This window comes from Micropterus dolomieu, linkage group LG15 (genome assembly GCF_021292245.1).
Source record: "Micropterus dolomieu isolate WLL.071019.BEF.003 ecotype Adirondacks linkage group LG15, ASM2129224v1, whole genome shotgun sequence".
Classification (NCBI taxonomy): Eukaryota; Metazoa; Chordata; class Actinopteri; order Centrarchiformes; family Centrarchidae; genus Micropterus; species Micropterus dolomieu.
This window is the reverse complement of record NC_060164.1, coordinates 484,889-507,871: the sequence shown is the minus strand read 5'-3', so window position 1 is coordinate 507,871 and position 22,983 is coordinate 484,889. Positions and strand designations below refer to the sequence as shown.

The 22,983-nt window shown below is 43.0% G+C and overlaps 3 protein-coding genes across 5 annotated transcripts; 1 reads left to right on the top strand and 2 right to left on the bottom strand.

Moving 5' to 3' along the window:
- Nucleotides 1-4,335: 4,335 nt before the first annotated feature.
- LOC123983773 (zinc finger protein SNAI2-like) lies at nucleotides 4,336-10,024 on the bottom strand. 3 transcript variants are annotated; one of them, XM_046070108.1, is made up of 4 exons: nucleotides 9,648-10,024; nucleotides 7,119-7,214; nucleotides 6,585-7,019; nucleotides 4,336-5,299 (listed from the first exon to the last, which is right to left on the bottom strand). In XM_046070108.1, the coding sequence occupies exons 1-4, from the start codon at nucleotides 9,724-9,726 to the stop codon at nucleotides 5,121-5,123; spliced, it is 789 nt and encodes a 262-aa protein (XP_045926064.1). In that variant the 5' UTR covers nucleotides 9,727-10,024; the 3' UTR covers nucleotides 4,336-5,120. The 3 variants fall into 3 exon arrangements, with proteins under 3 accessions (XP_045926064.1, XP_045926063.1, XP_045926065.1); XM_046070107.1 differs by having other exon boundaries at nucleotides 6,585-7,214; nucleotides 9,648-10,021; XM_046070109.1 differs by lacking the exon at nucleotides 7,119-7,214 and having other exon boundaries at nucleotides 9,648-10,011.
- Nucleotides 10,025-10,734: 710 nt separating this feature from the next.
- On the bottom strand, nucleotides 10,735-19,162 carry LOC123983772 (steroid 17-alpha-hydroxylase/17,20 lyase). The gene is made up of 8 exons (XM_046070106.1): nucleotides 18,767-19,162; nucleotides 18,532-18,670; nucleotides 16,507-16,742; nucleotides 16,187-16,273; nucleotides 14,984-15,202; nucleotides 14,009-14,178; nucleotides 13,696-13,799; nucleotides 10,735-12,970 (listed from the first exon to the last, which is right to left on the bottom strand). Exons 1-8 carry the CDS (start codon nucleotides 19,079-19,081, stop codon nucleotides 12,690-12,692), a joined length of 1,551 nt encoding a protein of 516 aa, XP_045926062.1. The 5' UTR covers nucleotides 19,082-19,162; the 3' UTR covers nucleotides 10,735-12,689.
- Nucleotides 19,163-20,400: 1,238 nt separating this feature from the next.
- On the top strand, nucleotides 20,401-22,653 carry borcs7 (BLOC-1 related complex subunit 7). Its single transcript, XM_046071423.1, has 5 exons — nucleotides 20,401-20,554; nucleotides 21,224-21,286; nucleotides 21,419-21,462; nucleotides 21,581-21,601; nucleotides 21,731-22,653. Exons 1-5 carry the CDS (start codon nucleotides 20,426-20,428, stop codon nucleotides 21,780-21,782), a joined length of 309 nt encoding a protein of 102 aa, XP_045927379.1. The 5' UTR covers nucleotides 20,401-20,425; the 3' UTR covers nucleotides 21,783-22,653.
- Nucleotides 22,654-22,983: the final 330 nt, after the last annotated feature.

Here is a 22,983-nt window from a genome sequence, read left to right as displayed (position 1 = left end):
AAGAACATGACATAAATTGGTAAACAATTTATCCTAAATAATGCCAATAAATGCTACTAAAATTAACACCAAATGAACCATAAGAATTGTAGCAATTTATGCTAAAACTGGAAACCTACACGTTTATCACCATGACCATCTGGTCTGGGCAAATTACTGAGTAGGCACCAATCAGACGCAGCATTTTTATGATGTCATCACAAGTAATTAATAATGGCCATCCCTTTTCCGTAAATAATACTACACAGAGTACAGTCTAGACCTGGTCTATGAAAAGTGCAATGAGATAACTTATGATATATATTAATGCTATAAAAATAAGATTTAATTAATTGAACTGAATATCTATATATATTGTACATTTATACTGAATGGCTTGACATTTTTAATAATTGTTGTATTTACTACCTCTCCGGGAACCATCACCTTATCGTGGTGGAGAGGTTTGTGTGCCCCAGTGAGCCTGGAGGCTGTGTTGTCTGGAGCCTAGTGCTCCTGGTAGGGTCTCCCAAGGGAAAGTGGTTCCAGGTGAGGGGCCAGACTGAGAATGGTTCATAAAGATGCCTGATGAAAATACGAGGAAAAGGAGGAGAGACCCTGCCCGGAGGAAGCCCGGGGCCCCCGGTCTGGAGCCAGGCCCAGAGGGAGGGCTTGAGTCCAGCTGGGTACAGCCTGAAAAAGCAACGTGGCACCCCCATCTCCATCCTTCGGACCCATCATCCATAGGAAGATCCACAGGAGTCGGCTGTGCTGCCACATGGGTGGCGGTGAAGGTCAGGGGCCTCAACGGACCAGACCTGGGCAGCAGAGGCCCAGGTCCATCATCCATAGGAAGATCCACAGGAGTCGGCTGTGCTGCCACATGGGTGGCGGTGAAGGTCAGGGGCCTCAAAGGACCAGACCTGGGCAGCAGAGGCTGGCTCTGTGGACGTGGAACGTCACCTCTCTGTGGGGGAAGGAGCCGGAACTTGTGCGGTCGATGGAGCGCTACCAGTTAGATCTGGTGAGGCTGACCTCCACGCACAGTCTCGGTTCTGGAACCATACTCCTTCATAGGGGATGGACCCTATTCTTCTCCGGAGTTGCTCAAGGTGTGAGGCGTTGGGCGGGTGTGGGGATACTCACAAGCCCCCGGCTGAGCGCCGCTACGTTGGAATTTACTCCGGTGAACGAGTTGGTCGCCTCCCTACGCCTTCGGGTAGTGGGGGGGGGGGAAACTCAGACCGTTGTTTGTGCATATGCACCAAACAGCAGTTCAGAGTATTCTGCCTTCTTGGAGACCATGAATGTAGTTCTGTATGGGGCTCCAGTAGGGGACTCCATAGTTCTGCTGGGAGAGTTCAATACGCATGTGGGCAATGATGGAAATACCTGGAAAGGCGTGATCAGGAGGAATGGCCCCACTGAGCAACTTTTCTGCGATCCCTGTGGAGGTTGGGGACATTGAACATGAGTGGGCAATGTTCAAAGCTTCCATTCCAGCATCCGCAGTGGGAAGCTGTGGTCGCAAGGTCTTAGGTGCCTCAAGGGGCGGTAACCCTTGAACACCATGGTGGACACCGGTGGTCAGGGAAGCTGTCCAACTGAAGGAGGTTTTCCGAGATTTGTTGTCTCGGAGGACTCCGGAGGTGGTTGCAAGGTACCGACAGGCCCGAAGAGCTGCAGCCTCTGCTGTGGCAGATGCAAAGCAGCGGGTGTGGGAGAAGTGGAAGGAACACTTTGAGGAACTCCTAAATCCGACTGACACGCCCTCTCTAGTGGTGGCAGAGCTGGAGGCTGATGGGGGTTTCTGGTCAATTTCCCTGGTGGAAGTTACTAAAGTAGTCAAACAACTCCACAGTGGCAAAGCCCCAGGGATTGATGAGATCCGCCCAGAAATGCTAAAAGCTTTGGGTGTGGAGGGGCTGTCTTGGATGACACGTCTCTTTAACATTGCATGGGAGTCAGGTACAGTGCCCAAGGAGTGGCAGACTGGGGTGGTGTTTCCCCTGTTCAAAAAGAGAGAGAGTGTGTGCCAATTACAGGGGTATCACACTTCTCAGCCTCCCTGGTAAAGTCTATACCAAGGTGCTGGAACGGAGAGAATTCGGCCGATAGTTGAACCTCAAATCAAAGGAAACCTGACTGGAACCTGGAAAGGAGTGCCAACTCCAGGTAGGGAATGAGTCCTTACCCCAAGTGAAGGAGTTCCAGTACTTCGGGGTCTTGTTCACGAGTGAGGGGAGATTGGAGCAGGAGATTGGCCGGAGAATTGGAGCAGCGGGGGCAGTGTTGCACTCGCTTTACCGCACCGTTATGACGAAAAGAGAGCTGAGCCGTAAGGCAAAGCTCTCGATCTACCAGTCAATTTTCGTTCCTACCCTCACCTATTTCGTTCCTACCTTTACCTATGGTTATGAAGGCTGGGTCATGACCGAAAGAACGAGATCGTGGGTACAAGCGGCCGAAATGGGTTTCCTCAAGCAAGTGGCTGGTGTCTCCCTTTGAGATAGGGTGAGAAGCTCGGCCATCCGCGAGGAGCTCAGAGTTGAACCGCTGCTCATTTGCGTTGAAAGTAGCCAGTTGAGGTGGTTTGGGCCTCCTGGACGCCTCCCTAGGGAGGTGTTCCAGGCACGTCCAGCTGGGAGGAGGCCTTGGGGAAGACCCAGGACTAGGTGGAGAGATTATATCTCCACACTGGCCTGGGAACGCCTCGGGATCCCCCAGTCAGAGCTGGTTAATGTGGCTCGGGAAAGAGAAGTTTGGGGTCCCCTGTTGGAGCTGCTGCCCCCACAACCCGACCCCGGATAAGTGGATGAAGAGGGATGGATGGATGGATGTATTTACTACTGACTGCTATGTGCAGGCCAAATTCCCCCTCAGGGACACTAAAGTTCTACTCTACATTGCGTTAGGGTTCGACCTAGGGTTCGCATCTGTCCTGCTATGATAGACATGCCTAAGCCTGACTTGTACTATTTGTAGTTATAGGCGTAGTAGAAATATCAAATGGGGTTTTCAATTGAGGCTTTCTTACTTCTTGAACAGAGCTCAGAAGTTCTGGTTTCACTTCGGCTCTCTACTGCTCACTGTAGATGGAATCTTCAGTGAGCAGTCTTCATTGTTATGTGGATGATAGCAAAAAGTACATTTTCTATAACTGCATTAAGCAATGTGTTTCATTTGAGTAGGATATTCATTTCTTGACCTTGGAAGAAGCAGTATGACAAAATAACCGACCACATCAGATGTGCCTCCTCCCCGCTCATCATGTGACTGAGCCATCTCCATGACAACTGAGCAAACTCCACAGGGATGCTCGGATTTTATTGGCTGTGAGATCCGTCGGGGACAATCTAGTGAGATTTTGTCACAATATATTTGATGTTGATACCGGATCAAATGACTGTAAACGAGTCAACACACTACTAGCTATTAAAGGGGTACTGAACATGAAGGTTTTAGGAGCAGTATATAGAATATTTCACTTCCATGAAGTTGGGGGACTCATGAGAAAAAGAATTGTTAAACTCACCGTTCTCACCGTTTGCTGCAATGACTTTATGGGTCAAGACTCTGGATCTTACATTTCCCACAAAGCAACCAACAGCATATTTTCTTTAGATCCTCCTCTCCTGGAGACCAAGGCCAAGCTGAGCTAACCCTGATGACAGTATGACATCACTGGCTTCCACAAGGTATTCTATAAAGCTCACAGGATTCATTAGTAGCCCTACCAAATGACTTATTGATAGTCATGAAAAACCACTTGAGTCCATCTTTATTCTCCTCTCTAACAGAGTTTTGCCTTTTTCAGCTAATTTTATATTGGTATATTATAGTCTCACAGGCCCACCTTACCTGTACGCATTGATGTGGCAGACTGCGTTCCCATCATCTTTATTTAAAATATATTAGATTACCATTAAATTTTTTTTAAGTTCTAAATAACTACATACAACTTTCATATCCACCCTGTCAACAGCTGCCACAGAAATCAGATAGTGGAATAACTTTTAATGAGGTTCTAAACTGACCTTTTGTAAGGATAGGAGTCTTTGTTTGACCACTTGTGGTGCTGCAAAGCAGTGTTCATGCTCTACAGGCTCACAACATATCGCACACACATGCATGAGCGAGCAAAAAAGTTGAGCAGGTGTTTTATATGAAATGCATTCTAAATGTCTCATTAAAGAGACACAAAATGAACTGTGGTTAGAATGAATGTGAAATTGTATTTGTTTACACCAAAATGAAGTTTGGATTTATCACCTCTGGTGTAAAAATGCCTTTCTGTCTGTGACCTTACTAACACCAACATTATCTGTCTGTTATTACACACTGAAACAAGTAAAGAAAAGGTCAGGATTTTTTTAATCAATTGAACAAGCATTTTCAATACAAAAATATACAATTTAACATTGCAGTGTTTTAACAGCTAACTTGAAGTTTTTTCAGTACTTCAACCAGACACCTTAGGATTATTTCAAACAAAATGCAGTTTTGTTTAACTATATAAAGTATATCATAATCTTGATGTGATTCAATACTAACTTAATGTAACTGAATACTGAGTCTGGTATTTGCCAATCCAGCTGATGAGACAGAAGCCTGACCCGTTCTGAATACCTGTAGCACGTCTACCGCTGGAATTTGGCATTAAATCACTTTTTTTGTAAAATACACTGTATCTCTGGACAACACTCTATAATGACTGAGACAGTGTAGTGGGCCCTTGGCCTAACTGAAAGTACTAGTGCTAGTCAGTCAGCCAACGTCACTGTTACCAGGAAAAAGGAGCAAAACATCAACATACCCGTGTGGCTGTTCCATTTCTACTGACTCACTGGAAACCCTTAGCCTAATAAAAAAATCGTTTGTTTGTCATATACACTTAGGTAACTAAGGATGTGGTCTCTGATGGGACGTTAGAGATAATACAAAATGATGTCTTCTGTAAAATAAAACAACGCTGTCATCAAAGTGTCATCACAGCTTTTTTACTCAGCTCAGGCATGTGGTTTCATGAGCCACACACAGTTATGCAAAGATCCTAGCGGGTCTTTTGACACTGTCCCAAAAACACTGTGGTTCAGACTCTACAAAAGGGTATTCTGGAGCAGGTTGACGTCCGCAGGCAGTCAGGACAGCGGGCAGCCTGCTTCTTGGTGCTTGGCCAACAGCGAGATCCTGGAGAAGGTCTTGAAGCAGCTTGCACACTGGTACTTTTTCACCTCAGAGTGGGTTTGGACGTGAGCTCGCAAGTTGGATCGGTCTGCAAAAGCTCGACTGCAGTGGAGGCACGAGAACGGTTTCTCTCCTGCGGAAAGGACCATAGAGATTCATGTCAGTCATAGTGACAGGGGGTTGTAGTAATCCACAGAACCACAACCATATTCTAGCCTCTGGAGCAACCGTAACGCTGGAGTAGCTACAGCAACTAGGATTATAGTAGAGCCTGGGGCGGAAACAAAAAAGAAATCTCCAAGAAAAGTTTCTCTGTCTCCATATAAAAAAGAAATGAAGAAAATTGTCCTGTTTGTCTCAGACTACTCCAGACCCGCCCTCCCTGTCCCTTCCCTTCATACATTCACAGTCCCCCGCATCTCTCCCTCCATCCCCTCATCCCTTCCTATTCACTCTGGTACACATCTCTCTCATTTCTCATTCGGTAATGTCTGGGGGGCCCGATATAAGCGGGCGAAAACACTTCCAAGAAGGAACCCCAACACTGGGTCTCCTCGGCCCTGTCTTCTGTCCGCCTTCCCAGACCTGCCTATCAGACGACATCTTTCTTCCACCATCACCCTTCCGCTTCCACATGCGTCCTCTATCATCTATACGTTCCAAGTTTTCAGTAAACCTCTAAATTCCATATTGTTGTGGCGTGGTCCTTGCTAGTAAAATTACGGCGAAAAAGACAGCGATCGACAGCGAGGACAAACACGGATAACCATTGGAGGAGCTTTTCCTTGTTGGAGAACGCTGAGGGCAGACATGATGTTGGGTTACTGCTCTTGGACAGGTTGGTATTTGTAATTTATATTATTTTTATACTATACTATTTCTGACTGCATAAGCACAAGTTAACAGAAGGGGAGAAAGCTTTCCAATACTCCACTGATTTGGTATCGCACTACCATAAAGTTAGGGGGTTCAAAACAGACAGATTGTTTTAAATGTCACAAATGAAAGCAGCAGAGATATCCAGACTTTTAGTCTTGCGCATGATTCAAAAACCCTCGGTCCTACATTCCTCATCATGCAACCAATTACATCTCCTCGTTAGACCCTCCCTTAGTCGTATAGACCATAGACTGTATATAAAAAGGTACACACCGCTTTCAAGTGTCACGCCTGTGTTTGGTAACACAGCTATCTGTAATAAAAAGTCTACAAGCCCCTGATGACGTCACTATGGCATCATCAGGGTTGTTTCCTCCAGACTTGCCTCACCTCCCCCAGAGCCAGAGAAGATAGAAAGCAAGTGTTTTCACAGACTGAGTAGTAATCACCGTGACCACAAAACTGACATTCATGTGTCAAATTGGTGGAGCGCTCCTTTAAGAAATAGACATCCTTAAATGTGTGAGTGTTTCACTGACCTGTGTGTGTTCTTATATGTCCCTGGAGCAGCCAGGGTCTGGAGAATGCCTTGCCGCAGAGTTTGCACACACAGGGCAGTGTGTGTGTCCTGATGTGCATCTTGAGCGCTCCCAGGCTGACGTACTCCTTCTCACAGTACTTACAGCTGAAGTCCTTCTTACTGCTCCACTCACACTGGAGCTGCTTGCGTTTGGCCAGGCCCGAGAAGCTCAAGAGGTCCTTACGACAGTCCAAACACTCCAAGCTCTCCTGGCTGCTGCTGCCAGGAGTCATGGCTGGAAAGAGAGCCAGGAGAGGGAGGGAAGAAGGGAGGAGGCTCTCTCTCCTCCTGTGGTCTCCTGCGGCACGCTGGATTTCCAGGTTCACTTTGGTACAGGATTCAGCTGGTTTGTAGGCCTCTACAGGGATGCTACTGTACGCCTCTGAAGAGTGGCCTGAAAAGGAGAGAGGTGAGGTGTTTGGAGAAGATGGAAGATGCAGTCGGTCTGCTCTGTGAGAAAGAGGACAGGAGGAGGAGGAGGAGGGAGACTGGCCTTTCTGCTCTAGCCATGGGCTCTGGGCTGGACAATGATGGTGAGGGAGGATCTCACTGTATAGAAGAGAGTCTTCATGGGTGCAACAGGGGGCCTCTGTGGAATATACACACACATTTGGCTTATTACAGTTGTGAGATAACTACTTTAAAGTAGTCGGTGGAGGTTATGGGTTGCTTTGATCATTCCTCCTCTGTATACTGGCCATGAAGAGATCTCTTTGTAGAACAACTACACTTAAAATTATTTTTTGGCCACTTGTTTGAATATACAGTATGTCTAAACATGGATTCAATATTTTAAATAATACTTTAAAGCAGCTAATGTACTTTCATGTACACAAAGTGTCATTTATGAGGTGAATGTATCATTAATAAGCTACGTCTAAATATATTTCCATCACCACCAAATAATTTGCCAAATAATAGCCATTTAAAAACATTACAGCTTCAAAATCATTTTGATGGTGCACTGAATTGCAATAGGGTGAATGGCGTCTTTGTAGCAATGGCATCCTGGGCAGGAAATCTATCGCAAGAACTGAGAAGTGTTGTTGGAGGAACCAAGGAAGAGAAAAAGAGAGAGTCAAGAGTACAAGAGTAAATTTACAAGAGTAAATATCAGACTGGCTTTTATTCTTTGGCGTGAGCTCAAAGAGCTGAAAGGATGCAGGACAGATGCTGAGCTGGCCTTCTTGCTGTTGGACTAGTCATTAAAAAATTAGCTGGCTTGTTGTGTCTTGTGTTGTTGTGCCAGAGGTTTAGCCACTAGCTATAAACCTCAAGATGTTGATGTTAGCAAACTTAGTAGATACCACGGTAAGACATCGGTAATGTTAAGACGGTATAAGTGCTCTTATGTCGGTTGCTGGCTAGCTTTGTTGGCTAGCTTTGTTGGCTAGCTTTGTTGGCTAGCTTTCCACCAAAGTTTCAAGCAACTTATGCTGCTGTTGCTGGAGAGCGGGAAACATACCCGGGCTCAGCAGCCTCTGTGGACATAACGTTAGCTAATACTAGGCGAAAAGACTGAAGAGGACGTTGATGGAGGAAACTAAGAAGAGAAAAAGAGAGTGACCAAGAAAGAGGCTGCCGGACGTTGGCTTTGAGAAATAAAAGACTGAAAGACTGCCGCTGGGCTGCCCTTCATTCTGTTGGGCTAGTCAGTAATAGTCTAGTCTTGTGTTGTCACACTTTCTTGACTGGCTGTTTTAGCAAAGTTGTCGACAGCGGTGAATTAAACTCTGAACCACTGAGGTGATCGCTGTGTGCATACACGGCTGCAGCAGAGAAGCAAAGAGAGAGTGTTCATGTTCCCAGAATGTGAAATGGATCCATTTTCTTCCTTTTGATGCTAATATCTCAAATGCAAAACAAGACTTATGCAAGCCAGTGACAAAACTTTAGGTATCAATATGCCCACCCCGAGTTCTTTTACAAACCTTACCATGACTGTTGCTTATTTAGTCATTAATATTTAATGTTAAGGAGAAACCTTCAGGGCATTTAACTTCCAATCCTAGTCTTCATTTAAAAGATCCAAAACTCAAACTATTTTTGATAAAGATTGGAGTTTAAGAACACACACACACAATATATTAATACTGTGATACAATGTTTTAAAATATGCAGGACATGCATCAGGTTTGTACAACTTGTTTTACTGTTTATTTTCCTATAATTTCATTCTTATTACCAGCTCTTATTCTTTGGCCCTATTCTGATGGTAATGGAAGTTCATCAATACAGTGGGACGGGGGGGCTTGAGCTCGCTTTAAGGGCTGTATTGGAACAAATACAAAGGTTGAAGGAGGGATTTGTCAGGAGGAGCCTGGAAGGCCGCTATATAGGCTCTTGAGGCTGCTTAATGGGGCCCTTCTGGTCTCTCAAGGACCTGGGGACAATGCTGTAACGCTCTGGGTAAGGATTTTGCACCTGCTAAATACAATACTGCATTTTTTGTTTGTGGCCAGACAAATGTGACATTTCTCTTTAAGCAGCCTTATTTTCCTTAAATCGTTTTGCAAACAGCCAAAGACAAAAGCAGACCATATCAACTCTGAAAGTTGTGCGAGTTTAAAACATGTAGTTGAATAAATATAGGCCTTCTCCAAAGTCTAATAACTTCTAACCTGAAACAGTTCGGTCAAAAAGCTTTTAAATCTCTACTAAAATATATTCTCTAATGTCTGCTATTGAACATCTCGGAAGTGAGAGTACTTACATGTTAAGTCAAAGTCCTGCATTCTTTCTTTCAAGATGTTACTCCTGCATGTTCAATGTGTATTTACATGTAGCACATGTAGCACAACAGCATGTATCAATTTCTGTTAGTTTATGTGAGTGTTTTAATATTTTAGACTATTTGATTTTCTCCAATTTTGTAACAATAGTCAAAAAAGAAAAGTAAATAGTCTATACCTCAAAACTGCACTTCCAGGATCACTGGAGTAGCGTTACCTTCCTCCTCTGACCGTTACGGTTACTCTTTATCAAATAAAAGAGTCCAGCTGAGGCCAGCAGAGAGTCTTACCCTCAGGCTGGGAGTTCAGTCTTCCATAGTTGGGTTTCTTGGTGCAGGGATGTTTCTTTACCAGGAAAGACCGCGGCATGTTGTCGCCCTCTGCCCGGGAGGTGCTGGTGAGTGACGTGGGTCTACGGCCGCCGCTTCACGGAAGCAGCTGTCGTCCGTGCTGCCGGCTGAGCCTCTGTCCGCCTGTGGCCTCGCGCATTCTGCCGACGGTCAAGTGCGAGCCAAGGGTCGCGCGGGGAAATTTCCATACACGCCAGTGTCGAGCCAATTATAAAGAAAGGACAAGCGCAGGGGGCGGGCTCCGTGTGTCACTCAGCATACCCCAACAAAACAGGTGTATGAATGGTGGTGGTCGCTCACTGCAGAGGCACGGAAACACTTCAGACTGCTGCGCACTGCTCGAGCTTCAGGCGCCCACCCCTTGTCTTTACAATACATGAAAACGCGTTGACAGAATATACACACAGCAGCAGCAGCTGATAAGCCTGGTACATACCCAAAGCCTTAACAGGCCCACATCAGGGCCACAGATGAATGAGTATCTAAGAGACAGGAGCACCCTAGGATTGCAGTTTGCACTTTTTAAGGGTTAATGTGGGACTAATGGATTTATGTGCAATGTAAAACTCAACAGTCAATCACCAAAGATTATTTAGCATTTCTGCCTTTTATATGAATGAGAGCAGTGTATCTGATCATAAGCCCCTGTTTTTTGATCTGCTCCTGTTTGAATCGGCTGTTAATGCAAATCCAACCCATGTTAACCTGTTGTCTAATTCCACCTGCTGGCACAGTACTCACCACTCAGTTGTTTTAAGTTTGTCTTCTTAACAAAAATGCTGGGGGTATGTTTAGGTTTATAGATGGTAGCTGAACACTGAATGAAAATTCACTAACTCTGATCAGCTGTGAGTGGTGGTGAGTGACTGTGCAGGGAAAATTGACATTATACTGAGTGTGCAATGTGAGCTAGGCTATTATACAGAGGTGGGATGTAACCAAGTACTTAAATACAATGTTGAGGTACTTGAGAAATTCTACTTTAACTTACTTTATACTTAACTCCATTTCATACAGGGATATATTGTACATTTTACTGCAATGCTTTTATTTGACAGTTATAGTTACAAGTTACATGTTCAAACACACACACACACACACACACACACACACACACACACACACACACACACACACACACACACACACACACACACACACACTTATAAAGCTTAGCTTATAGGATACATTGTTAAAGATTACAATGAAGAGGTTCCCAGCTCTTTTGGCTTGTGAGCCTTTACAAATGTTGTCTAGTTGTGGCCCCTTGTCATGTTTCGGATGTCTATGAGCTGTACACAGTTCCACCAAAGACATATCCTCCCTCTAAACCTCTCACATGGTTTTCACTTAAAAAACTGTATGAGGGTCTTTCAGAAAAAAAGCAAAGGCCAAAAATGGATATAAATATGTAACAGATTTTATTCCTCCCCATTCATCATTACACAACCTCTCCCACTTATCTTGTGACAATGTGTAGGGGCCCAACCCATAGGTTGGTAACCACTAGACTAAACTAGCTAAGTGTATATAAAGTAGTTAAAACTAGCTCCACCTCTACCTACAACTAAAATGCTGCTCTAACATTGATGCATCAGTATTAACAATAATGCATCAGTCACAGAGGACAATTTTCTGTAGAATGAGTGCTTTTCATTTTCACTGACAATACCTCTGTACTTTTATATAAATGAATTACTTAAATACTGTATTACCGTAGGTTGAAGGTTTGGTGAGATCTAAAAAACAAATGGCGCCATAGAAAGGAAGAGACTTGCCTGTGAACGTCAACTGTTTTTGTTAGTCCGGAGAACACGTTCTTTCAGCTAATTTGTGTCTCCTTGATCTATTGTAGTGAGGAGTTTCCTCCCTGGGAGTGTGTGCTGGAACAGCAAGGTTCTCCAAATCCACCTGACCATCCAAAGACTGCAACTTGTACAAAATGTTGCTGCTGGACCTCTAACACCTTCTCAGAGAACCAATCCTTGCTGCCCTCCACTGGTAACCTGTGAGTTTTAAAACTGATATTAAGATGTCACTGCTTTTTAAAGGCTTGAATGCAAAACCTCTCTGTGAACATCCAGTTCAGATTTGGTGACAGTCTTTATTTCCAGAGCTACGTGTGATAAGGCAGACGCTGTGGCTTTTCAAGAAGTCTACATCTTTGGTTTTGTGGAGGATCATTAACCAAATAATTTTACCGTAAAATATTTTTCTACAACTATTCATTTAAAAAACTAGGAATATTAAAGTTATAAAAAAAGCATGATTGTGCTTTGTTCTACCTTAAGTAATGTTATCTTAAAAAACTGAAGTTTGTTTTTTTTGTTTCGTTATTTGTACTTTGTTTTTGGAAGGTACCATCTAAATAAAATTATTAGTATTATTAGTATTTTATTATTGTGCAACAGGCTCTTTTATCATGTAATCTTAGAATGTCCTGGTCATAGATTATAAATATTATATTATAATAAAAATTTTAAATTAGGTAAGCTACAGATATGCTGCCTTCCTGTAGTGGAAGGTGGAGTTACTAATGTCAGTGTGCTCTATAATGTATTGTTGTTTTTTACTGCAGCTCAATGGACACACGTTAAATGATGCTTAACTGCAGAATATATGTATTTAGTCTTTACCCCAAAGATTCTGGCATCTACAGGGATCAGAGTTATGTTGTAGTTTGTTTCCTATTAAATATAGAACTACTGGTACGTAGGCCATCCTCTAGCCTGAGATTTTGTATTTCATGGCAATAAGGAGAACTTGTTCAAATACTGTATGTTAGACCCAAAGTTTTATTTATAAATAATGTTCGGAACTGTTAGTTGAGATTGCTTTACACTGTCAAGAAATACAAAGAAATATTATATGTCCAGTTCACTACTGCACGCTTGATCATCTGCCTGTTTTGTGTTTGGTTGGAAAAAAAAGCCTCCCAGGTCACAAATGAGAGCCACTACTGTCGAGAACACGGGGCAGATCTCAACATGCACGCCACTTGTTTCTCTCCCAGCCTGGTCTGGGCACGGCGTTCACCTTGTACTTGGCCGGCTGAAGGACCACACCAAACTTGCCCTCCAGACTGGGCAGAGGGTGGCCTGGTGGGACAGAGAGGGTGAAGCGCTGTAGGATCCACGACAGGAAGAGGAAGAGCTCCATCTTGGCCAAGGCCTCGCCGAGACACACCCTGATCCCGGCGCCGAACGGCAGGTAGCTGGGCGACGGGATGATCGGACCTGTGCCTTCACTGTTCAAGAACCGACCTGCAGAGGGAGAACACGGGAATCAGAATCAGCTCACACAAGCAAAACCACAAGCCTCACAGTCAGGGTTTCACGGGGGGAAACCCAACACTGGTGCTAATGGCTCACTAGCTGATGCTAGCTTGTGTTTGGTCCACATGTAAAAAAAAAAAAACAAGTTCAATTTTCCATTCCAGAATCATGCAGCAGTTTTATCTTAAATCATCAATTCATCAAGTAGAAACTTAGTTTTCTACTAACTGGGATCTAGCTATTCATTTGGTTTTATCGGTCCAGCATCTGAGATATCTGTCTTCACCTCAATACAACAACTTTCCAGAAACAATGCGCGTTATCTTGAACAGTCAGGACTTTCTTTTCTGGAAAGACAAATTGCTGCTAAACGTTCTGAGCACCCTTCTCATCTCTAGACACTTTTCTCTGAGTTTCATAATTTTACTGCATTTAGACCATTAATCTTAGTATAACAGTATTGGTGATGGCTAATGAAAAGTTCATGTTCCCATTCTACAACTTATGTTCTCAATAACAGAAGCCAGATGTGGCTTATTGCTTTGTATCATCATTATCTAGTTTTTTACCGAGCTCAGTAAAACATTTACTTCAGTTATCTGCACGAGGCCACAGCTGGCCTTGTCCCTAGCCAGCATGAGAAGAAGCCCTATTGGCTCCATCAATGACACTCCAGGCTAAAATATGACACATTTGCAGAAGCTTCCTCTCACCAGGGTCAAAGAGCTCAGGGTTTTTCCATTCCTTCTTATCATGGTGCAGAGACCACAGGTTGATGATGACTCGAGTACCTTTCCTCACGGTGAAGTCCCCGATGCTACAGAGAAGCAGAGAGACAGAACAGCGATGTGACGTTTTCATTTTCTGTGCATAAAACAAATAACTTTGTAAAGATTAAATCATGAGCAAAATCCTCTGGAATCCGTCCAGTTTGTCAGTATAACAAAACTGCCGCTGTATTAACTGATCAGTTGCATCCTGTCAGAGGTGAATGAATGGCCCTAAATGTCAAGAAGTTGAGTGTACCTGGTGTCGCTGAGGGCCACATGGGGGATGAGCAAAGGGGCCACGGGGCGGATCCGTAACACCTCCCTTATGGTCGCCTCGAGGTAGGGCAGACTGCCTCTGTCACTGAGCTGGGGGGACCGGTCCCCCCCCACCTTAATGTCCAGCTCCTCCTGGATACGCCTCTGCACCTGAACACAGACACAGTCGGAATGTGCATCTTCTGCACCAAGGGGTCAAGACAGAGGGGTATGACATGCAACAGATGTTCACCTAATGTTGTGGGATGCACCTTAATAATTCAGCTCTCAGGACGCACTATGAATGTCTCACTTTGTATACACAAAGTGAGCCTTCCCCACAGATGTGTTTCCCTTATAAGTTAGTTTGGAGCAGTTTTGTGCGGTTGTTGTTTTTGTGCAGTAGATTTTGGGTTCTTTTGATTTTATCAGTGAGACATTGAGGGCATTTCTCACTGTAGATGACGACTAGACTTTTGCAGTACAGATATATCGCCACAGACATTGTCAGGATCTGTGTCATCATCCACAGGTTTCTGTGGGGAAGTCTGGATTATCGTACGTCGTGATTTTCATCAGTCACTTGGGCCTGAAAATCCAAGTGAGGCACTTGGGTTCTTTCTTTAAGCTTTATTGTCTCTTAAAGGAAACAATGACTTTAAAAAAACATAACCAAGACTCACTAAGAGAAGTGACATCAACTGCTGAGCCACAACTTCTGTTCTGGAAATAAAATTACTCTTCACTTCAACAGAGTCAGAGTAGCATCTAGTGGACCCCAGAGGAACTGCAGCTGTAGGCATTTGATTGATGATTGGCTTCTCTACACAAAGCCTGCCACAAAGCCAAACTCTAACTGAATTCAGACAGATTATCAATCAAAATGTCTGGATGGCCAAACAAATGCATCCCATCACCCAGAGACAGTGTATGAAACTTTTGATTGGCCATTTGAACGCTACTGCTCCAGCCTTACCTGTGGATTGTGGATGAGGTAGGTGACGGCCCACTTGAGCACGGTGGTGGTGGTTTCCACGCCGGCCCCAAAGATGTCACCTACAGTCATGAGGAGGTGGTCGTCACTGAGGCCCACAGACTCTGCGCTGATCTCTGCAGTGTTGTTGTTCTCAGCACTGCGCTTGGCTCTCAGCAGAGCGTCCAGCAGGTCTCTCTGCACATGGTCACTGTAGTCTGCCTGGGGGGGTCAATGTCAAAGAACAGTACAAGCAAATTCATAGGATACAGTTTACTGTGGCTCATGGCGTTTTCATTTAGAAAATAGAGCAGCTTCAAATGAAGAATGTCAGGATCACAATCATAATCATTTCAAGCAAACACGTAGGAATTAGTATGTTGATTGGTTGACAGGGTTGCTGATCATGGTGGCCAATATCGTCCATATATATAATATCACATATTTCCTATCCACTGTTTTTCTGCTTAAAATTTGGATAGAGCTCCAGGATTGGAGCTGGACCGTCCTTCTGTCTGACTGCTTGTTAGCTAATTGTCTTAACTGTTTTTTAAGTGATTTGTACAAAACGTTGTGCAGCAAAGAATGGATGTTAACACTTTATTTACAGGTCTCAAATCTTAATAATTTTCTAGTATGTTTCCTGGACCACTGTGTTATTTAGTACGAACTGTAAGTCAAGCAAAGTTCTGATATAGCATCCACTCAATGATCTGAGTTTTTAAGAAAGGAACCAGGTCATGATATACAAAAGCAGTAACGTGGCTGGGTGGACGCCCTTAAAAAAAGTGTTAAAACTGTAATCACAAACAGACCTCTCTAAACTAAAGTAAATATTGCTATCTTATTGGAAACCTCACCCATATTTGTTGAATTGTGTGCTTGTCTGTAATTTACCCTGCACAGAAGTTGCATGTCAGCTAACTTGGTGTGGACTGACGTTGCCAAAGTTTTGGTAATTAAACTAGTGCAGCTATTCATTTAGGTAAAAGAAGCTTGCATTACCAATTCATTGGAATTAATTGAAAGTTCGCCATTTAAACAGTGTCTCAATTTTCCCTATAACTGCTGACGTAAAATATTATATTTACAGCAGCTGTAGTATATACCGCCCTTAAATCTCAACCAGCATTAATCATTAACCATCAAATCTTTACCTCATTATAGACAGCACAGGGCATACTGTTAGTAAGAGGCCAACCTTACCTTGTGTTTATCATATTCCTTCTGTAGAAGTTTGTCTCGGATTGCAACACACTGCTTTAGAAGACACAGGTCTGCATTAGGAAAAATCTGTGACAAAGAAATAGAGATGTGATTTATATAGTTGTTTATACTGGGACAAAGCAAATGCCAATACTAATGTGTAGTGTTCATTACACTAATAAAACACACTGATGTTTAAAAACACCCAAGATACACTTTTAATGGTGTTCCTGTATATCTCCTGTATGTTCCTATGTCCTATTTCTTCCACATTCCAATTCTGCTCTATGTTTTGTCTTCAGAGCGTTCGTGTTGTCTACCTGTAACCAGGGGAAGATGTCCACCAGGCTGTCCTTTGCCACAGTGTCTACGATGCCCTGGCTGTAGCGAAGCATGGCCTCAAACTCTGGGTCTCCTCTGCGGTATGAGGAGTTGAAGCAGAGCGAACAGATGACATTGGTGACGGCCCGAGTCAGCTCAGGAGACAGATCCAGGGCCAGTCCAGCAACTGCTGCCTCAGACAGGACGGAGCAGAGAGACTGGGCCTCTGCACAGACTGAGCAGGACACAGGCAACAGACCATCTCCACTTAGTGACATGTTTACAATGCTTACTCTCTGGAGAACTCTCGACATGTTCCTTCATCACCACGAACACACACACTGGAGTTTATTTAGACTTAGTCCCACATACACTGTCCTGCTGCCCCAAATACTCACTAGAACATCACATGTGGATTCACACTCCACCACACACTTCACCTTGAGCAAACTGAGCAATTTACATTTTAGTTGTCTAATTTTCCTGCAGCCACCCTCCAATGCTATCAACCATGGATAAAGACGTATTCAGATATTTTTCTTTAATAAAAGTAACAATAGAAAAAGTATTTGCAGCAACATGTTCTTAATTAAAAGTACTAATTATACAGAGTGACACTTGTCAGTGTGATTATTATTACTGCATTTGGTATATTTTATGTTGCAACTGGATAAAGTAGTAAAACTACTTTATATACTCTTGGGTAGTTTAATGTACTGTAAAACAATGCATCATATTTAAAAAAACTGATAATTTAGTTAACATGTAAAACCTTGATCTTAAAAGTAACCTCTAACTATAGCTGTCAAATAAATGTAGTAAAGTAAAAAGTACTTTTATTCCACTGAAATGTGGCAGAGTAGACGCATAAAGTAATAGAACGTACATTTACTCAAGTAAAGTATATGTCAAACTTTACTTGAGTAAATGTACTTAGTTACTTTCCACCACTGGCTATCAAAATGGATCTGAGATGGTGCAGGGACTTTCATCTTTAACATGTTCTTCACCCACTGAAACACTCACTGGCATCTGAGCATTGATGTACTAACAAATGGAAACTCTATCCATAATCCTAATCATACAGCGTCATGCCATCCAACCCAAATATTCAAGACAAACAGAAACGATTCTTCGATTAATCTGTTGGTAGATGGAGTGAATGCTTTGGTTTCCTTAGACATCTATGACATCAAACAGAGTGTTACTGGGACAGAAGAAGCAGTGTGATTCAATTCAGACAACTTTATTGATCCATGCACACAATTTGAATATGTCGCCTTGGGCTTTGTGAGGGACTGTAATGGGCATTTTCCCTTATTACTGACTGATCGACCAAATTAATTCATTGAGAAAATAATTGTCAGATGGCTCGATAATGATCTGATCTGCTCCTTCTGGAGGAATCTCACTGTGTCTGCCTCACAGACACACTTTCACGTTGCATTCTTCCTTGCTTTTACACTTTCATACTAGATGATTCGTAACAGATAGACAGAAAGATAAAGCATCTTCCTCAGTGATCTCAGCTTATTAAAGGGATTTGTTACATTAAATTATAATTAAAGGGCAGTCAAATTCACTGTATTTATTTCTCTTTATTTATTTCTTGTTTAGATTATTCTAAAAGGCATGTGTAGAATACTGTACATAGTGGTGAACTAATGCAGTATGTGCAAATTTAAAATGCAGACGACAGCGTCAAATGTTAAAGAGTTAGATTAAAATCAACTGCAGTCACTTGTCACTGGGACTTGTGGTAGAAAGTAATTCAAATATAAACTGTTTGCAGTGAGTATGTGGACTGCTAGAGATTCAGAGGAAATGATCTGTATTTTTTTAATGCGGTATGAACTAAATTCCATACACCTCTATTGTATTGGTTTGGAGGCAGACATCTAAGAGACATATATCTTACAACCTGTACCATAAGTCAGAAGTGTCAGGGCTGCAACCTGAAAAGTGTATACAGTTTATAACCCTTGTGTTAAGTGAGAGGCATCGTAGAGGGGAGCTGTACTCACTGATCTTCTCTATAGAGGCAGAGCCCTCTCCAAACATGCACAGAGCTCCGTGGACTATTTTCCTGTGGAATCTCCAGGTAGCGCTGTAGTCTCCAAATGCAATGTCTTTCCCATCTCTGGTCAGAACATCTGTGGTTACCTTCATCACACATAGGACAGGGATGGAAAAGGAAAAAAAACATAAATGACTACAGCTGCTGCTGAGAAGAAGACAACGAAAATGAGGCATACCCACAGTTCTGGGTCTTCCTGCAAATATCTTTCCCTTCTTCAGCAGGACTTCTTTGGCATGTGTGTGCTGGTTGACAATGATGACACAGTGGGAGCCCATCATCAGAGAGTACGTCTGTCCGTATTTCTCCTGCAGTTCTTTAAAAAGCACATGGGGAGGGTGCGGGCTTCGCAGACTCAGCAGACTGCCGATCAGAGGCAGCGCTGGGAGACGGGGGAGCTCCTGGGGGTGACGTGCAGACATCCTGAGCTTCAACTGCAGCGCTAACAGAGCCAGCAGCACGGCAAAAAGCACACACAGACAGAGAAACCAAGCCATATCTGTAGCAAAGGGCCCTGACGGAGGGGTTTGGTTCAGCGCAGGCCAAGCATCACAGAGAGGAGCTCTGCAGGGTGGCCCTGAGCAGCTGCAGGGCCACGCTTTTATGCAGCTCCTTCAATGCCAAATCCTTGACTGGAATATTTAAGGCTGGTCCAATCTCAACAAGATAAGATGACACTTGATTCATTGAATCCTTGCAGAAACCATGACGAAGCGCAGATACTGTGGTGGAAAGTAACTAAATAATAAACATCTCTGTATTGAAGTACAGTTTTGTGGTATTATTTGTACTTTCCTTGAGTATTCTGTATTCTCCGACTCAGTATGTCCACTTCAACTACATTTTTCTGTACTTAGTGCTCACTTTTTACATTTTACACATAAAACAAATGATTAGTCTTTAAAACATGATAATCTTCCCCACAGTATATAAAACTCCACCCAGAACAGCTGCTTAGAATACAGCACTACAACATGATATACAATAATGCTGGATGAGTGCTTTAGTTTTGTTTAGCTGATAATACCTTTGTACTTTTAATTAAAGCACAGTGTCCAGTAAAATGTTGAATTCAGGACTTTTACTTGTAGTGGAGTTTTTGTTACACAGTGGTATTTCTACTAGTAAGTAAAGAATACATCTTTCACCACTGTTCTACTGCTTTCATATACTCTCTCTATATTTACTATACACTCTATAGTAGCACAACATAATTTGCAAAACAGTATTTTAAAATAGTGTGCATAATTTGTATAGGGGTTAAACTGCAATAGAAATTCAAAACATTTTATGTGAATGAATGAGTGAATTTCGGTTTATATTATAATGTACAAAGAATGACAATTTGTGTGAATATTCAATTTACAAAAATCTTATACAGGGCTGAAGCCTAATCCTAAAGCCAGTCCTAATGTGAGTCTAAAAGGAAATAATAAGCCTGTAAAACAGAATTGGATGGCATTGATGTCATTTACAAACTACTAATTAAGTAACTTTATTTATATAGTACCTTTCAAGAGCAGAGGCAAGTGCAGGTGCAAGTACAGACATAAAACACCATAAAATAAGAAGATTTAATCCTGGACCGAGGACCAACCAGCAAGGCCTGCTGGTGATGTGGGGCTGCAGCAGATCTCTGCCTGAGCCTGCAGAGCTCTGGGGCCGATCCAAACTCTGACAGTTGTTTTATAGGAATATGTGGGATAATGTAAAACAAAGGAAGGTCGATTTCACTGTATTTAGTTTTGGAAGGTGATGAATTCTGGTGATTTGTCAGTCTAGTGGACGCGCAGCTGTCTATTTTGACCCTGTTCGGGCGCCATCGCCAGCAATAACAGAAAATGGCTGCAGAGTCCCAGCCGCGGTTTGGCCAGTCTGTCAAAGGGTTACTGTCCGATAAAGTGGGCTCCTGCAGCGGGGACGTGATCGCACTGACCCGCCAGGTGCTGAAGGGATCCCGCAGTCAGGAGGTAAAACGCGAGCAGAGATTTAGTTAAAAAAATGACGAGTCGTCGCTAACAGCTTCACTCAAACACGACCAGCAGCTAACTGTTAGCACGCAGAGCACAGCGCCACTTTACATTCACACTCCATCATTTTCATTTTGAAATCTGAGCGTCAGCTTTTATTTTATCTCTTGATACTGCCAATGCAAGCTAACAGGCTAGTAGGATTCAGTTCTGTACCTTTAACGTGAAGGCATTAAACGCTTGATTAACATCTGCGTAATATTTCTAATGATGGACTCAGTGTTGAAGATGAAGCATCGTCCTGACGTCATGTTACTGCTGTGCAGTGAAACTAACATTAGAGCTAAGAAGATGTTTTGTTAATTGATTTTCAAGCCCCAAAAAAGCAAAGTTCACTCCTTCCATCCACTGAGTTGTCAGAATTGACTGCTTTTCTTTGTCTGGTGTGATATTAAGCTCAATATCTGGAACTTTGGAACTTTCTTGTCGTACAAAAGCACTTTGAAGGCGTGTATTTTTGTTTCTTTTGACTGTTTTCAGACCAAATGATCACATGACTAATAATACTACTTAACTGACTAATGACTACAAATTACTGGCAGATGAATTTGTAATGAAAACCATCAGCTGCAGCCCTAAACGCCACAGTGTTGCTAATGTCTCTTCTAGCTTCTGGGTCAAGCAGCAAGAAACATGGTGATGCAGGAGGACGCCATCCTGCACTCTGAGGACGTAAGTATCCAAATATACAGTCTGTGAAGACACACCCCTGATCATATGCATGTAGAGGTAAAATAGTTAAAACGCTATTCTGTGCCGAGGAAACGGTTTGACAAGATTATATCTTTATCATCTGTCTTCCAGAGTCTGAGGAAAATGTCCATAATCACCACACATCTACAATACCAGTGAGTATCAGTCTACTGTAAGGGTAGCAAACATGTGAAACTCATTCATTTATATTCAGCCTGGAAGTGAATACTGAAAGAGTCCCTCTGTCTGTCTGTCTGTCTGTCTGTCACTCAGGCAGGAGGCCATCCAGAAGAAGTAAGTCTAAACACTACACCCTGTTTGTGCTTCAGTAGAACCCGCTGACATCACGGTCTCAGCAGTGAGCCATAACACAATCTGATGACGTGCACTGACTCTCAGTGTTTGCTCGTTTCCCTCCTCCAGTGTGGAGCACTCCAAAAACCTGCAGGACCAGCTGAGACACTTGCTGAAGTGAGGGAGCAGAAGAGCCCCCCCCCAGGAGGATCCTGTGGTAACCAACTGCGTCCATAGGGTGCAGCGTTTGGCCACATCGGATAATCAACCACATAAGGGCCCGCAGGCCGGTACAGTTGGGACTGTCATTTCACGTTTTGGAAGTGATGTGCTGCTGTGTGTCAAACACAAACACAGTGCCTGTACTGAAGAATTGCTAAGCAAAGCAAGGACCATAGAATATTTCTTCTTGAGCAATGTAAAATGTTTTGATCAATTGCATTACACGAACCTTGTCTGTGTCGTTTTGGCTCCTCATAATGCCACCATGTGAATCAAATCAAGCAGCACGTTGTAATGAGTGCTAGATCCCTGTGGAACCAAAGCCTTGATGGTACAGATGCTGATATGTGTAAGTGCAATGTTAGAATGTGTATTCTAACTTTATTTCCTTGGTATGACCACCACACAAATCCTTGGGGCCCTGCACATGAAATAGGTTATACTTTAACATTATTGGATTATCCTCTGCATTCAATGAATGTCTATCTATATAGATATGTATATAATTTACCACCTATACACTCCATGCATTGAAAAGAGTGGTTTGGGATTTCATTGTGTGTATTGTCATATTTGCCATCTAGGATTTGAGAAGACAGTAATTAAACAACTCCTGAATAAGATAAATGATTAATTGGGAAAAGTTTAGCAGTGCAGAAATGTATCTGCTCACGATGTGTAAAAAAAGAACATGCATTAACATGCACACTTTCCATTTGGTAACTGCTTTAATTTTAACAGCTGTGACTTGAAACAGAGATGTATGTATGCCACCAAAAAATAAAATGAGGCCCTACCCACAGAGCAGCAAGAGCTCTGTTTGAAACATATCCTTTTATTAATTAATTACAATTGAAGGGTGAGAATTTAACTGTTGTAGTGGTAGACTCCACAGTCTTACAGCTGCCAGTGAACAGGAAACTAAGAGTTGTGCAAACTATATTAAAAGAACAGTCCTCTATAAACTGAGAAATTGTAACGGAGAGCCTGCATCATCAGCTCAGACTCATGATAAGGAGCGAAGGGACAAACCTATCAGCAGCCTGAAGGCTAAACAGCTGCTTGGCCCTGACAGCGTCCCTGAGGCCCAGGCTGCACGTGTTCCCCGCCAGTATATTGAGAGCTTGCTGCTAATGAGCTGACATATGACACATACGGGG

Bases quoted from the DNA above. Each gene is read 5' to 3' on its own strand.
- LOC123983773 (XM_046070107.1), bottom strand. From the start codon at position 9,726: ATGCCGCGGTCTTTCCTGGTAAAGAAACATCCCTGCACCAAGAAACCC. The intron at 7,215-9,647 runs GTAAGACTCTCT...TATATTCCACAG, and splicing joins ACTGAACTCCCAGCCTGAGG to AGGCCCCCTGTTGCACCCAT. The intron at 5,300-6,584 runs GTCAGTGAAACA...TCCTTTCCGCAG, and splicing joins ACATATAAGAACACACACAG to GAGAGAAACCGTTCTCGTGC.
- LOC123983772 (XM_046070106.1), bottom strand. From the start codon at position 19,081: ATGGCTTGGTTTCTCTGTCTGTGTGTGCTTTTTGCCGTGCTGCTGGCT. The intron at 13,800-14,008 runs GTACACTCAACT...GCTTCTCTGTAG, and splicing joins GTGGCCCTCAGCGACACCAG to CATCGGGGACTTCACCGTGA. The intron at 12,971-13,695 runs GTGAGAGGAAGC...CTCCCTCTGCAG, and splicing joins CCCTGAGCTCTTTGACCCTG to GTCGGTTCTTGAACAGTGAA.
- borcs7 (XM_046071423.1), top strand. From the start codon at position 20,426: ATGGCTGCAGAGTCCCAGCCGCGGTTTGGCCAGTCTGTCAAAGGGTTA. The intron at 21,287-21,418 runs GTAAGTATCCAA...TCTGTCTTCCAG, and splicing joins CCATCCTGCACTCTGAGGAC to AGTCTGAGGAAAATGTCCAT. The intron at 21,602-21,730 runs GTAAGTCTAAAC...TCCCTCCTCCAG, and splicing joins CAGGAGGCCATCCAGAAGAA to TGTGGAGCACTCCAAAAACC.